General features: G+C 38.2%; 1 protein-coding gene across 5 annotated transcripts in view; it reads right to left on the bottom strand.

The window, feature by feature from the left end:
* The window catches only part of myom2a (myomesin 2a), a 61,110-nt gene that overhangs the window by 29,431 nt on the left and 16,892 nt on the right, over positions 1-14,787 (bottom strand). For 3 of the 5 annotated variants that reach the window (XM_064324442.1, XM_064324445.1, XM_064324447.1), the window contains 8 exons: positions 14,490-14,631; positions 13,662-13,861; positions 12,571-12,624; positions 11,073-11,200; positions 9,235-9,418; positions 9,120-9,137; positions 8,003-8,177; positions 7,769-7,890 (listed from right to left, as the gene is read on the bottom strand). In XM_064324442.1, coding sequence (XP_064180512.1) covers positions 7,769-7,890; positions 8,003-8,177; positions 9,120-9,137; positions 9,235-9,418; positions 11,073-11,200; positions 12,571-12,624; positions 13,662-13,861; positions 14,490-14,631 — 1,023 coding nt within the window. The remainder of the gene's footprint in view (positions 1-7,768; positions 7,891-8,002; positions 8,178-9,119; positions 9,138-9,234; positions 9,419-11,072; positions 11,201-12,570; positions 12,625-13,661; positions 13,862-14,489; positions 14,632-14,787) is intronic. The other 2 variants (XM_064324444.1, XM_064324446.1) reach the window with 1 other exon arrangement.

The raw sequence follows: 14,787 nt of genomic DNA, 5'->3' as shown, positions 1-14,787 counted from the left end.
GCAATTAGTGGTTCCTACGGTGTAGGAGGTATAAGCCTAGATAGAGAAGAAAATGTACAATAAATATAGCTACAAGCAGCGATACAGGGGGTCTAAGCACACACAGTCAATTATACGCTACTTAAAAAGTGACCAATCAGTGCCAAAATCTCTATGCAGTGGCCCCAGGAGGGAACCCTATATCACTGCACCAAGTTTCTTAGGTATCATTTATGTGGATAGGCCAAAACTGGGGACAGAGGGTAATGGCTAATAGCACTGGCGGTAATCCAAGATGGAGGCGACAAATAATGTACAGATATATGTTCCAGATTAGGAAACTGATCACTACTAAAAGTTGTAAATGTCTAAAAGACAATTGTGATTTTTCATGAATTTATGAAGGTCAGACGCTGGGAGGGAGATGCTGCAGTTCCAGGTGTGTACCGTTGGTTGCCACATGGAGCTCACCCACACCAACACAAAACCAAATAAACCCCTCACACATTACCTGCAAAAACTATAAACTAAAACAACAAACTAAAAGAAAAGCAAAACAAAAGAAAGCAAAACCGAGTGACAGCTTTTCAGCTCAGCGCTCATGGCTGGCCAGCTTTTCGGCTGACCAGCTCCTCCAGCTTTTCAGCAGTGATTAACTTCCTTTTTGTGCTCAGATAAAGAAACAAATCTCCAAAATAAGTTCTCTCTCTATAGCCTCTTTTCTACTGTAGGGCCAAACGATTCTGAGCATGGAGACGGTGTTTCCACCTGGAAATGGTTTGGTGCGGAACGCTTACAAACCGTGCCCAGCACGATTTTCTCGGCATGGTTAGACAACCGTGCTCAGTGCAGCAGGACCGTTCGGGTGGGCGGGCTTAATGACATAGGTATTCACTGATTGGTTTCACTGATTGGTTTCACATTATGTCAGTTTTGTGACTCCGCATCCGGTCTCTTCACGTCCTCTTCCGTAAGCTATGTCGGTAGAGAAGCTAAGATAAATAAAAATGCCCGAAACTGTGTCATGGTCAGTGGAGGATACGCTAAAAAGAAAAACCAAAAGCAGACCAAAATACACAGAATCCACGGCCATATCGTCAGCCAACGAAACAGAACATAACAAAAACAAAACAGAATAGGGAGCGACGATAACAGCTGGCGCATATTTATTACAGAAACACAATGGGACACCTTCGCTGATCCACTGCATCACTTGCTGCCGTCACTAGCTTTTCTTAAATGCTTCCTAGTCCTGGTTTTAGCAGCCCGAAAGATGGAAACAGAAACAGTAACCGTTCCTACAGGTCCTGAGCAGCGCGGAATGGCACAGAGCACCCCTGGTAACCGTTCGGCCCTACAGTGGAAAAGAGGTTTATGTGTGTTCCTGGTCTCGGCTCTGAACTGTGGAGAGGAACACACCTTTAACCACCTGGGCTGATTGGTTAACGCAACCCAGGTACATGTGCTCTCTCCACCAGCCGGCGTTGCCGAGGCAAATCCGCTTCTCTGTTCAATCAATTTTTAAAAATATATATTGTGACCTCTAGCGCCACCATGTGATTAAGTTAGGACAGTACTTTAGGGTTATGTACATTAAAGTACATTAGTGCCAATATAGCTTGCAAATTTTATCAGTTTACGTCAAACCACACACAAGTTATTAGCATTTATGTTATAAGCCATGCGTACATAAATTTTAATGGGCTAATAACGGCTATGGTTTTTTGAGAATAAACTTACTTCACAGTTACTTTTTAGAGGGCTGTCTGCTGAACAAATTGCTGCATGTTTATACATCAAACTGTCCAGGAGGAAATGTCTTTTAAACATTTTTCAAATAATTCACAATGGCGGAAAAATCAAAATGGTGATCATTATGACCCCTATGGGTTTGAGTAGTTGATGAGGACAGATATCTTGGGAGGCAAGATTCAAGTGTCAAAAGGGCCAAGAGTTATAGCACCATCCAGTGGCCAATCAATACCAAAATCACTAAGTCTCCATAGGAAGGTACCTTCTACCAACATGCCAAGTTTCAGATGTCTTAGCCATGTGGGTAGGCCAAAACTAAGGACAGGAAAGATTCAAATTTCTACATGAAAAGGGTCAGGAGTTAAGATTTTTGAATATTGAAAATTGGCCAAACAGTGCCAAAATCACTGAGTCGCCTTAGGGAGGTACGTTCTATGAACGTGTCAAGTTCCATAGGTTTCTATAGGCAAAAACTTAGTCAACAACAATAGTTTGCTTCACTAAAGCAAGAAAACTAATAAGTACGGACAATAACAATAGTTTACTTTGGTAAAGCAAGCAAACTAATAAATATGGACAATAACAATAGTTTGCTTCTCTAAAGCAGGCAAAAATAATTTCTGTCTAACCAAAAGAGGGATACCCTTATATTGCACATTTGTAGTCTTGCACACCTAACATATGAGCAGTGTCTTCCTCTTCCTCTCCAACTTTGACAGCTGCCATGGTCATTGACGATTTTACATATTGGATGCCATTTAATATGGAGGACTTAATGTGCCAAAATTAAATGAATAATTAAATAGATAAATACTTTGTTTTATTTCGAAATAATAACATAATTGTGACCTCATGCTTGTCCTTTTCACAATAAGGTAGTTATATTTTATTTCATAATAACACGTTCTATTTCCGAATGGCTTTTTTCATTTCATAATGACATTTTTACAAATTACTTATTTCGGAATGGAGTTTTTATTTCCGAACTCGCCCTTTCTTTTCATAATGAGACTTTTCAAAATGGTAAAAAAATGGTAACATGAGCAGGGAGTAATCACTTACGGGCATTGGTTGCTCACGCATTCAGGCAAAAGCAGCAGCACTGCACGTATCGATCTGCATGTTAGCCCTAGTGCTATAGCTATTCATGTGCTAGTACCTTCACGCACATCCATTCCTAACATTGGGTGCAAATCAAGAAACAATGCATCCACAAATTTTATTGAATGAGTGCAAATCCTTTATTGGAATGAAAGCAAAAACACAAAACACAGATTAAGGCCACTCGCAGTTCCTGCCTAGCAGGGTTGGTGAAGTGTCTTCATGGCTGTCTTCCAGAACACACAGAAGCTAGTTTTGACTAGTGACTAGCAAATGAAAGTGTCTTTATTTAGATCCAACACTCTAATGTTTGCTTGATTGTTTTTCATAACTATTATCATTAGCACGTTAACTAGTGAACGCTAGCTAGGAACATTGCTGATTAAGAATATACTGTTTGGTAGCTAGCCAGCTAGCAGGGCTAATGCCACTAGCCACCCCACTCACAATTCCCGGTAAGCACATAGTCTTAATGGCACACTGACAAAGCTGGAAAGGTAGTTTTACCTAGCGGCTAGAATAGAGTGTTACATTGATTATGTCTTTTTGTAGGCCAACTCTTTTCCGTCTTTCGGATGAGACGTTAAACCGAGGTCCTGGCTCACTGAGGTCATTAAAGATCCCATGACACTATTCGCAAAGAGTAGGGGGTTCCCCGGTGTCCTGGCTAAAATCCCAGATCTGGCTCTAGCAAAAAAAACTTGCCACCTAATCATTCCCTGATTTAATTGGCTAAAAAAAAAAGTTCTCTCCCTCCAGTGGAGCTGCTCAGTGGCCAACAATAGAGGATTGTGGTTGTACTGGGCAGCTCCCAGGTGTAAATGTGTATGAGTGTGAAGCAGGGCGTTGCTGCAAAACAGCATCCATGCTCAGCAAACCTACCCTGGGTAAATAAAGGTTAAATAGAAAAATAAAGGTTAAATAAAACTTGGGAGTTACTTCTGCTTTGGGTTTCCAATTCATTTTTCTCATAGGCATTTCATTTTCTGTAAAAAATAAGGTCTGTGCTAAACGTATGTCTAAGCGAGTTTCACATTTTATTCTATGTGATAAATCACACCCATGAATATCTCAACCGTGAATTTAGAAGCAGTTATGTGCTTTAAAAAAGTAAGTTGCTGTGTTGAAACTACAACGGTTGTCGTGTGCAGGCGGACTAGTATGGAAACTTGAGTGGTGGTTACCAGAAAGCGACCATTGTTGTAGTTTCAATGTAGCAATATGTTAGTAACTTACATTTTAAAAGCACATAACAGCTTCGAAATCCACAGTGGTGATATCATTTATCTCATAAAACAAAATGTGGAGCTCTCTTAGGCTTACGTTCACCACATACCTTATTTCTGGCAAAAAGCGAAATCCGTATGGGAAAAATGCATTGGAAATCAGACAAGGGAACCCATGGCTCAAAAAAGCGAACTTTCTTCCGGGTTTTAGGACTGCAAACGGTAACACTGTTGAAAGCGTGGTTATTTTGGTACAGCACACAAGCTTTTGCTCAACTTTTTTTTGTTGGAGTTTTCACCCATGTAGTTCAAAACAGAATATCCTGCAGCCCGAAGAAAAACTAAAAATTGTTTTCTGGTAGTGTACAAAAAACATCTGCATCATTCAGTCAGTAGATGCATTACCTTGCCCCTCTTACCTGAATATTATGTTGTATCACTGAAACGAGCATGGTTAGCAAACTAACTACCAGCCCACAGATTCCACCCAGGTCCAGCCCCACTGGTGTTGGTTGACATGAAGGCTTACCATTTTGAAAAGTATCAATATGAAATGAAAAAGGGCATTTGGAAATAAATACACCATTCAGAAATAAGTCATTCAGAAAAGTGTCATTATGAAATGAAAAAAGCCATTCGGAAATACAACATGTTAGGAAATAAAATATAATTGTGAAAAGAACAATCATGAGCTGTGAATTTCAAGATAAAATGAAGTATTTATTTAATTGTTGACCAATTTAATTATTTATTTATATATTTACTTATATAATTCCACATTTATTTGTTTAATTATTTATTTCATTTTGGCACATTTAGTCCTCCATAATGTACATACAGTGCCTTGAAATAGTATTTGTCTCCTTCCTGATTTCCTCTATTATTGCATATTTGTCACACTGAATAGGTTCATATCTTTAGACAAAATGTAATATTAGACAAATGAAATCTGAGTAAATACATTTTTCATTTATTTAATGAAATCAGTTATCAAACATCCATAACACCCATATGAAAAAGTAATTGCCCTCTTAAACGTAATAACTGCTTGCACCACCCTTAGCAGCAATAATGGAACCAAATGCATCCAAAAAGTTCCACCTTTGACTCATCTGTCCATAGAACAGTATCCCAAAAGGCTTGGGGATCATCCAGACCAAGTGCTTTTCAGCAAATGTGACATGACGAGCATTGATGTTACTCTTGGTTAGCAGCAGTTTCCACCTGGGTACTCTCCTATGTATCCAATCTTATTGGGGAGTCATGATCACTGACCTAATCAGAGGCTAGAGAGGTCTACAGTTCTTTGAATGTTCTTCTGGGATCTTTTGTGACTTCCTGGATAAGTTGTTGCTAAAATGATATCACATTTATTTGTCACAAAGATGCTTTAAACAGTAGCAGAAAAAGGGCAAGAAACAGAGCAAAAACAGCAAAAACTAGGCACTAAAACTGAACTCCCAAATAGTAAGTGGTGAGAAAAACCCTGAAACGGTAGCAAAAAAAAAATCCCCGTTGCTGCACCCTTGGGTAAATTTTGGTAGGTCGGCCAACTCCTGAGAAGATTCATTAAGAGTTCTACATATGTAGATATTGGCTCTCACTTAGGGCTGGGCAACATACCACAATGATAATAATTGAATGCAATAACGATCTTTGCCACCATTAGGTATATTACCTTTCTTTTCCTCCTTTTCTCTTTAATTACACTTGATGCCATAGTAAACAACCACGTTTCAGAGGCCCGAAAGCTTCTGGATAAAAAAAGCATAATGACTGTTATCTATTGGTTGCTGATAAGACCACCAGCAGGAAGGTCGCACAGCTTCCATGTGATCATATGAGGTGTTTTTATCAATCACATGGAAGCTTTCAAGGTCTATTATGGTCTCCAAATAGATAACAGTATTGATGCGGAAGCATTTCACACAGCCTCTGTAGCGTGGTTGTTTACTACCCCATCAGGTATAATTAAAGAGAAAAAGAAAATACAAAAAAGGCAATACATCACACGATGGCGATAATTATTGTTGTTGTATATTGCCCAGCCCTGCTCTCACTCTGGTTCAGTGGAGTCCCAGAGCCACCCTTTCCAGACTGATATATTTCAATAACTTTTTTTTCATCTCTTCTGTAATTTCCATTTGATTGTGGCATAGTGCGCTTGTACAAACTTTGTAGTGACTACTTCACTTGATGCTTGAGTTCAATATGACTGAGGTTTAGGTTTAACAGGGCTGGCTGTACTCAAGCCTGGATTTGTTCAAATCGGGTTCATTTTCCTTTTCAATTACTGTCATGAATTAATCAAGTCAGATACGAGTTACATGCAGTCCGATGTTACATTCATATCATTTAGTCGGTATGATTGTATCAGAGGTGTGGAATAATTGTGACAGTACGTGTATAATGTTTTTTTAATGCTAATAAAGGAAACACAATTCCATTGGTAATGCGAGACCAGCTACATCCTCAATAATGAAGCTTGGGGCTTTATTCCTGAAAAAAGACTGTGCGTAAACATTGAAGTATAAGCAACTTCGTAACTGACTGTGAAGTGAGCTGTGCTAACGTTCAAATCGCTGAAGAAAGCTGCTTTTGTTTGTCTCTTAACCCCCAGGGTTTTAGAAAGCCTATGACCATATAGCTGTTTCTTTTCCATTAATCACAGCATCCAAAAGACGAGGCTATGTCAATACAGCAAGCAAATTAGCTGAACACATTTAACATTAACACTGAAAATTAATTTATTTAATAAATATTAAACACCATTTAAAATGCCTAAGGTCTCCCCAAAAGGAAACTACTGTCTGGTAGATGGCTTTCAACATCATCTAGTGTCTCTAATCTCAAAATCTGAAGCCCTCTCTATGACCTCCCTGGGTAGAAACCATAGCAACCCTCTCATTTTCTCTTTGTATTGTATTCTGTAAACATATAAAAGCAATGAAGCATCACAGGGATATCGCGTTTTTGGTCACCTAGCATCCAACTAAATCCATACTTTTAAAGGACAGATAACTTTTTTAAATGATGCATGATTAAGCCTCATACATAGAAAATGACTTCTGAAAGGGAGAATTTAATTTTTTTTTTTTAAACAGATGACTCTGTTAACAGCTGTCTGTTGGAAAGTTGAGAGATGATGACTGGAGATGGTTGGCTTTTGGGTATGGAATTAAACAACTTGAAATACAACTGAGATGTTAACATTTAAAGGGGACAGTACAAATGTTAACATTTAAAGGGGACAGTGACTATCCATTGCATCCATGCATTCTGACACCTGTCCAAAACCCAACTTCACCAGAGATGGAGTGGTATAAAAATGTACTTTCCCGCCATGTGCAAGATGCATCTTAATGCTACATACTGGCAGGGCCTTTAAATGAACTCGCTACAGTTCTGCTCATTTATACAACCAGTCTTTGTAAATACCTCGCTAATGGAAAACATGCAAAGATGCATAATTTTGCGGCACTGACGGAAATTTGTGGCATACTTAGTAAATATGGCCCTTAGTATTAAATAGGGGAAAAAAATGATTGAAGAAAACAAGTTGTGCACATAAGCTGTCTAAATTTTGTTTGTTGCCACTCAAAAGTTTTGGGTTCAATCTGCCCCTTAGTATAATCTATATTAAGCAGCGCTTGACCTCCAGAGTAGCTTATTTTCTAGAAGTATATTGCATGTATAAACTTTATACTTACTTATGGCAGCTTCTACCAAGAGAGGAGCAGACTCCTGGGATTCATCACTGAGCCCAAAGTCATTGACAGCTTGTACACGGAAGACATAGGCCTCTCCACCAGTCAATCCATGGACTACAAACCTAACAGGAACACATTGTGCATCATAAAGATATCAACAAGTAATGTTTGTACACCAACTGTGCTCTTTTTAAATGTGACCACCCGACATTAGGCTTGAGGAGTTTAGAATACCTGGTGTGTTTATATGGTTTGTGGTTACATGGTATCCATGCCTTTGTTCCAACTACACAGGCATCAATGTAGTAGCCAATGAGATTGCTGGGATTTTTCGGGGGATCCCATTGTACAAATGCTGATGATTTTGTGTTCCTTGTGGCCACAACTTGACCTGGGGCTGATGGGACACCTGCACAAAACAGATTTTGATTTTACAATCAAAATGATAAAGTTTCAAGAAGACTATGAGGTACAATAATTTATGTGGTATTCCTGTTTCAACAACAGTATTAATTTATTGGTTAATTTTCTAAAAACTGAAATGAAGGATTACCTAGTAGCAAAGGAAATTTTTAATCCACTGTAAAAAATGACGTACACGTAAAAAAATTTAAACATTGACTCTGTAGAGATATTTCTTGATTTGAGTCCCATCTACCAAATAATTAAATATGTAATATGGACATGAAAAATACAGATGTAAAAAAGTTATCTATTTATTTTCATTAATTTCAGCAAATAACAATCAAATATTATGCAAGTTACAACTGCTTAATTCTGCTCAAAGCTAAAGACAAGGCGTATTAATGTTAAATCGTATCAGGGTCAAACAATGTAAAATAACTGTAAAGACCAGTTAAATGCCAGGTACAACCACTTCCTTATTAAACTGTCCTATACGGTTGGCTGCTTAATTCAGGTCTTTCACATCTTGTTTATTTTACCCACATATTCTGTGAAACAGCATCAAACATTTTTCAGATTTTTACAGAACCAAAACAGAAAGGCTTTGCAGTGATGTGCTTCCTGGGATTTAGATTACCATGTGAAATAGGTCCCTGTAACTTTAGTGCTTTAGTGACATGATTCCCGTTGTATAGTAAAAGGTAGAAACTAAGGTGTCAGCTGTATTAGAGACCGTGCCAGCTGAACAAAGATATTGCACTCAATGCTGTTAGGGGTAGATTGGTGAAGCTAGTTGTAACACTTCAGCATATCAATTCTTTTTTCCACATTTTAAAAATAAACAAAGAGGGTGTGTTATTCAATTGTGTTATTACATTTAAATTTTTGTGAAGTATTTATACAGGAAATGAACTGTGAACTGTGAAAAACTTTATATGGTACATACCATATGGACTTTCACTACCTGAAAAGAACATATCAAACACAATCTTGTTTGTGGTAGCAAGATATGAGCAATTTTGCATGATTAGTGTTGTGTATTGAGAAAAATATTTACTTACTGTGTGGGTCTTCCTTCTTGATAGGTCCTGTGGGCACAGAGGCCTCACTTGTACCATATTTGTTTACGGTGTACACACGGAACAGATACTGTTTACTGCTTTCCAAGTCAAACACAGGGTAGCGAGGGGATTTCAGTGCCACCCCAGTGTTCAGTCTCTGCCAAGCATCACTGCCAACCACGGACTACACAAAAGAAAGATCCAAAAAAGTGAAGGCGACTGAGGAACTAATGAGGAGTATTTATGAGTTGTATTCTTATAAACCAAAAATTTTAAATGAATAAAAAGCACTGAATTAAAATTACATGCATTGGATGAGCCCCACAGTCTTGGATTGAAACTGGACCATGCGGATGCCTACAGTGTGTGGTAGCTCGATTGAGCTTTGCCCAGGGTATGGGAGAGTTCAGTCGGTTAGGGGTCCACGTTTCCTCACTATCTAGCGACCCCTACTGGTCGATTGGGTGCCCGTGGACTGCATTTAAAAGCCACATATGAAAGATCGTCCTCTGACTCCACTCTATGTGAGCTTAGATGTAATTTGTGATGTGAAAAGCAGACTGGCGACATGTTTTGGAAGAGAGCCATGGATGTCTACACTCTCCCGAATGGGAATTCACACTTGAACGAAGCTGCGGTTGCAGATAATTGTACATTCCAAATTAGGTTGGGAATTGGATATGTTCAGCCCCACATTGGGCACCAAATTTATAAACAATGATAAACAATTATATAGCAATTATATAACTGGAATCTATTTGTTAGAAAAGCTGAAATTAGTTTGCTGGCTATCTGTTGAGCGAAATCCATTGGCAAGCAAATACAGTAGGTGAAATTGTTTGCTGGCAAGCTAAAAATAGAGGGCCAGCTTTAACTGGGAACTAGGAACTAGTCACAGCACAAAACATTCACTAAAATGCAGCTCTGTTCCGGTTGCAGATACTGGCACATTAACAATTTATCAAGACTAGGTTCTATTTAAACAATCTAATAAATTCAACACCCTCATTCGCAATTTTGTGGTAGGAGACACCCATAAAAAGGGTCAGAAACAATATGGCATGCTTACAGGTCAGATTACAGATCAGGAAATATAGGCAATGGTCAACAAGGTACAACTTCACAATGCTGTATTATAGCATAGAAATACAATACCAAGAGAGAGGATAAAAATTTGGATTGACATTACATACAAAATGAATTAATTAGGTCTAATACAACAAACAACAGAGGATGTTAAGAAAAGGTGATATGATGCTAGGCAGCATACAAGAAGAAAAATTACTACAAGACCAAAAGACATAGGTGGTCCAACTACTTCCAAACACCACTTCTCACATATCACCGCAGCTCACAAGTCAGGCTTTTGCAGAGATGATTCAGAGAAAGTCATTTTGCGTGCAGCTTAACAGACAAACTTGACCAGTTGACCAGCAGGAGTTGCTGGAGAATTATGATATACAGGTCCCTATCGACTGAACCTTCCCTAACCCTGTGTGATGCAACTGCCAATTACAGTATGTGTTGCCATGCAGGGCTACCAGCCACCCTAGGCTCTGGCACATTCAGGATTTGATCCAGAACTATGGGGCTCATCCATGCATTAGAAGAAGAATGGTGCCTTAACTGGATTAGCCATGCAGTAGATCTGTGATCTATTTATAAAATACTGGAATGATGAATAAATTGTCAAATTTGCTCATTGAGAGAGGCTATAGAGAAGTGCCCAGAAAACTTAAGAAAAACACTGCAGGTAAAAAAGCAATGAGTCACCAGTGCAACATAAAGATCTGTACTCTATTTGCCATGCCTAAAGATTAATGTAAGGTGTCACATACCTTCTCTATGAGGTACAATACTGGTTCCCGTCCACGGGGATGGGGTGGGTCCCAGCTAATCACTACAAATGAATTGCTTATTTCTGAAGCATGGACATTGGTGGGAGGTCCAGGTATCTTCACATGGCCTACAGGTCAAATGCATCACACAGAATCACATTCAGTTTGAGAATGGTGTCTTGTATAACTTCCTGCATATCATTGACTTTATCAATTAAAGGGTAGAATAAAGGGGTTGTTTGTGTGGCAGTGCTCAGTCAAGGAAAGGAACTTGGGACAGTGTGTGGGCACGCCTATTGGTTATGTGGGCACATGCACTGATGTTGAGCTACTAATCAGAAAGAGAGTGACAGAGAGAACGGCAGAGAGAGAGAAAAACCGAGAGAAAACAACAGCTGAAAAGCTGTGATAGTGGTTTGGTTTATTAAGGGGCCAAGCACCTACGGTTTGTATGACCCATATTGTTTTACTAGGATTATTCTTATTCTTTTTCTGCCTCTTGCTACATTTTACCCTTTTCCTATGCTCAAAAGCTCATGAAATTTTGCAGTCCTGTTTGGCATGGCTGCTTATTTATTATGCGTGACACCCATACAACTGACACTCTAGGTGGCGCTACAGCATCACCTGAAAAAATTGCAGCATTGAAAAAATAATTACAGATATCTCATTTGACGTACACGCACCAAATTTTTTCCACATGTTTACCTTCTCATTCTGAACAACATATATCATTGAGCTCATAATACACCAAACAAACTTTTTCATACTTTTCCTAGAATGTTTGCTCGATTCATATTTGGCACGTACAATCTAGAGCACATCATTGTGTTAGATTGCTCTCTCTCTCACAGCACGCAGTTTAGTTAGTTTATTATTTTTTCCAGGACAGCATTAGGGTGAATGGGAAAGATTTTTTCTTTGTTTGCTTGTCTCTTTCCTCTCCTGTGTATGACAGTTTGCTTTAGCCTTGACTTTAGCCTACCTAAAAACTTACTTAAGCAATACATTATTAATTACTTCACATAGTTCTAGTAGCTGCCATTGAATATTTGTTTCTTTTTAGTCTGGTATATAATATATTTTTTAGACCATTATGTACCTACATTTTAAGTGAAAAAACATATCTGAGTCACTTGAAAGAATGCATGAAAAAGCATTGCTTTTGGGACATTTGTTTCTGTGCAATATACCGGTGAATGTTTTGTTGACATAATTTTTATATCAATAATTTGTAAAGATAATAATTTATTTTTACTGTTTGACTAATTGTTAGGTATTCCACTACAGATACTATCCAAATTATATGTATTGCATATTCACAGAAAAAGTGTTTTTCTGCATATTTTTGCATGAATTTGTTAAAGCAGTGCAGTGATTTAAATGCAGTTTCTATAATGTTTTTTTTTTTTTTAAATCAAAATTTACATGCAAAGTTAGAGGGAAAATATTTTATATCTAGCTAAATTACATTTATAAAATGATGAACACACACTACCTTCCAGGTCATCTTGGTGAAGAACAATTTCACGATGTCCACCCAGCTTGATTACTGTCATGAAAAAGGACAGAAATTAGCAATGGTGTACAGTTACAGTGTATTCAGATTTTTACAAAGATGAAAGTTCACTGCCTCCATAAGAAATTGTAGATATTATGAAATATCTTGGACTGTTTTCATTTTGGCTGCAGAAGGGGATACCAGGCAGAAATATTACTTTTTAATGTGTAGTTATTTGTGTTTTATGTATTTTTCAAAAGTCAAGTACAATTAATGGCAAGTTAATATCAACTTAATATTAAGTTGGTGTATTCAGCTTAACATGTTGGCATGCTAAAAACAGTAAGGTCAAAAAGGAACTCAATGTAATGTAAGTCTTATAATCTGCTTTTATGTGACAGTATGTTGAATTTAGGCTAAAAGACAGCTCCAGACATCCGCTAAAACTTCCCAGGACATATTTAAGTGCCAATTTTGATGGGATAGCCCACCATGTAATCAAAGGAGGGATTAGCTTGACACAATAACATGCAAATAATTAGACTCAATTCCATCACTAGGCATGCTTGTGTGTGTGTGTGTGTGTGTGTGTTTTATCTGACTAAGCACTGAAATAACAGGCAAATGTTGTAGGATTACACCACATGTCATTCAGTGTGAAAGGGAAAGGCACTAAATTAAATAATTTGTGGTACTAAAATGGTGCACCTTTCAGCCAGTCTAAATAGTGATGTTTAAACAATTTTGTTTGGTAATGCATAAACGTATGTGACATGTATGGCTATACTGAATGATATTTAGCAGGGGGCAGTATACTTTTCAATCTGGTTTTAAAATGATTTGAAATAGCATAGGTTACCTTTTTCTGCTCTCATATTATTGGGATTATTTGTATAGTTCATATGTGTGCTCTTGACAAGTTGGGTGTTCACATGTAGTTTTTTAATATGTGATTTATTCCTAAGGGTGTCCTCAAGGAGCATAAAAATAGTCACAGTTTTGTTTTTCTTTTTTACCCTCTGAAGACCGTATCCATCCCAGACATGGGACTGAACAGGGAGTTTGTGTGATGACCAGCATCTGCTTACCTTGCCGTCGTTCTTCATCAGTCGGATCCAGGGCAGCTACTTTATCAGTGCTTCTTGAAGGCCTGCTGATGCCTGCACTGTTCACAGCACGCACGCGGAAGTGATAGGAGAGGCCCATGGACAAACCGTGCACTGGGTATTTGCAGATCTTAACAGGAGAATCATTGCATTGCACCCAGACCTCAGTTCCAGATTCACGTCTAGTGAAAGAGAAAGGAGAGTGTGGAAACACATTAAATAAACTATTAAAGTAAAAACTGAATCCATAAATAACTAAAGAGTTTGATTATGAAGTTCAATATGAAACATTCAAAGGTTGCCTCCAATGAAAAAAGGAAAAACTAAAAATTTTAAATGAAACAATGAGTATGAGGTTAAAGTGCAAACTGTCAGGTTTGATTTAAGGGCATTTTCTTCCATATCCAGTGACCCAACCCAATTGAACACCTATGGGATATTTTGGACCGATGAGTTAGCCAGCTCTCTCCACCACAATATAAAAACACTAAATGAGGGAGTATCTTTTGGAAGAACAGTGTCCTATCCCTCCAGTAGAGTTCCAGAGACTCTACCTATGCCAAAATGCACTGAAGCTGTTCTGGTGGTTCATGGTGGCCCAATACCTCACTAAGACACACTCACTAATTTGTCACCCGTCTGTATGTTTATATGTGCAAGGCTAAAAACCTTATGTGCTAATCAGGATGCAGGACTTAAACTATCCATTTATATTCTGGAGATCAACATATTTTTTTTACTTTTATTAACATTAGGTGGTTTCAATTTTTGAGATCTATATGTTTTTTTTCACTATAGTACGCAAGTAACCTGTCAACAAAGTATCCGGTGATTGGCCCCTCAGTGGTGGTGTTGGGAGCTTTCCAGGTAAGGAAGACATAATCTTGGTTGGCATCAAGAACCTTGATGTCCATAGGAGCACCGGGGGCCCCAGCCACGAGAGGAGCTGCATCTACAATACACACACATAAACACACACACACACACACACAACACAGTTTAAAAGTATGGGATTATTATTGCCTCATAAATTCTTCAATAAATAATACAAACATGAAGTCTCTCCCAAGCAGACATTTTAATTTCTTGACACACATTTTCTGAAAAC

This window comes from Anguilla rostrata, chromosome 2 (genome assembly GCF_018555375.3).
Source record: "Anguilla rostrata isolate EN2019 chromosome 2, ASM1855537v3, whole genome shotgun sequence".
Classification (NCBI taxonomy): Eukaryota; Metazoa; Chordata; class Actinopteri; order Anguilliformes; family Anguillidae; genus Anguilla; species Anguilla rostrata.
This window is presented reverse-complemented; position numbering and strand designations above follow the sequence as displayed.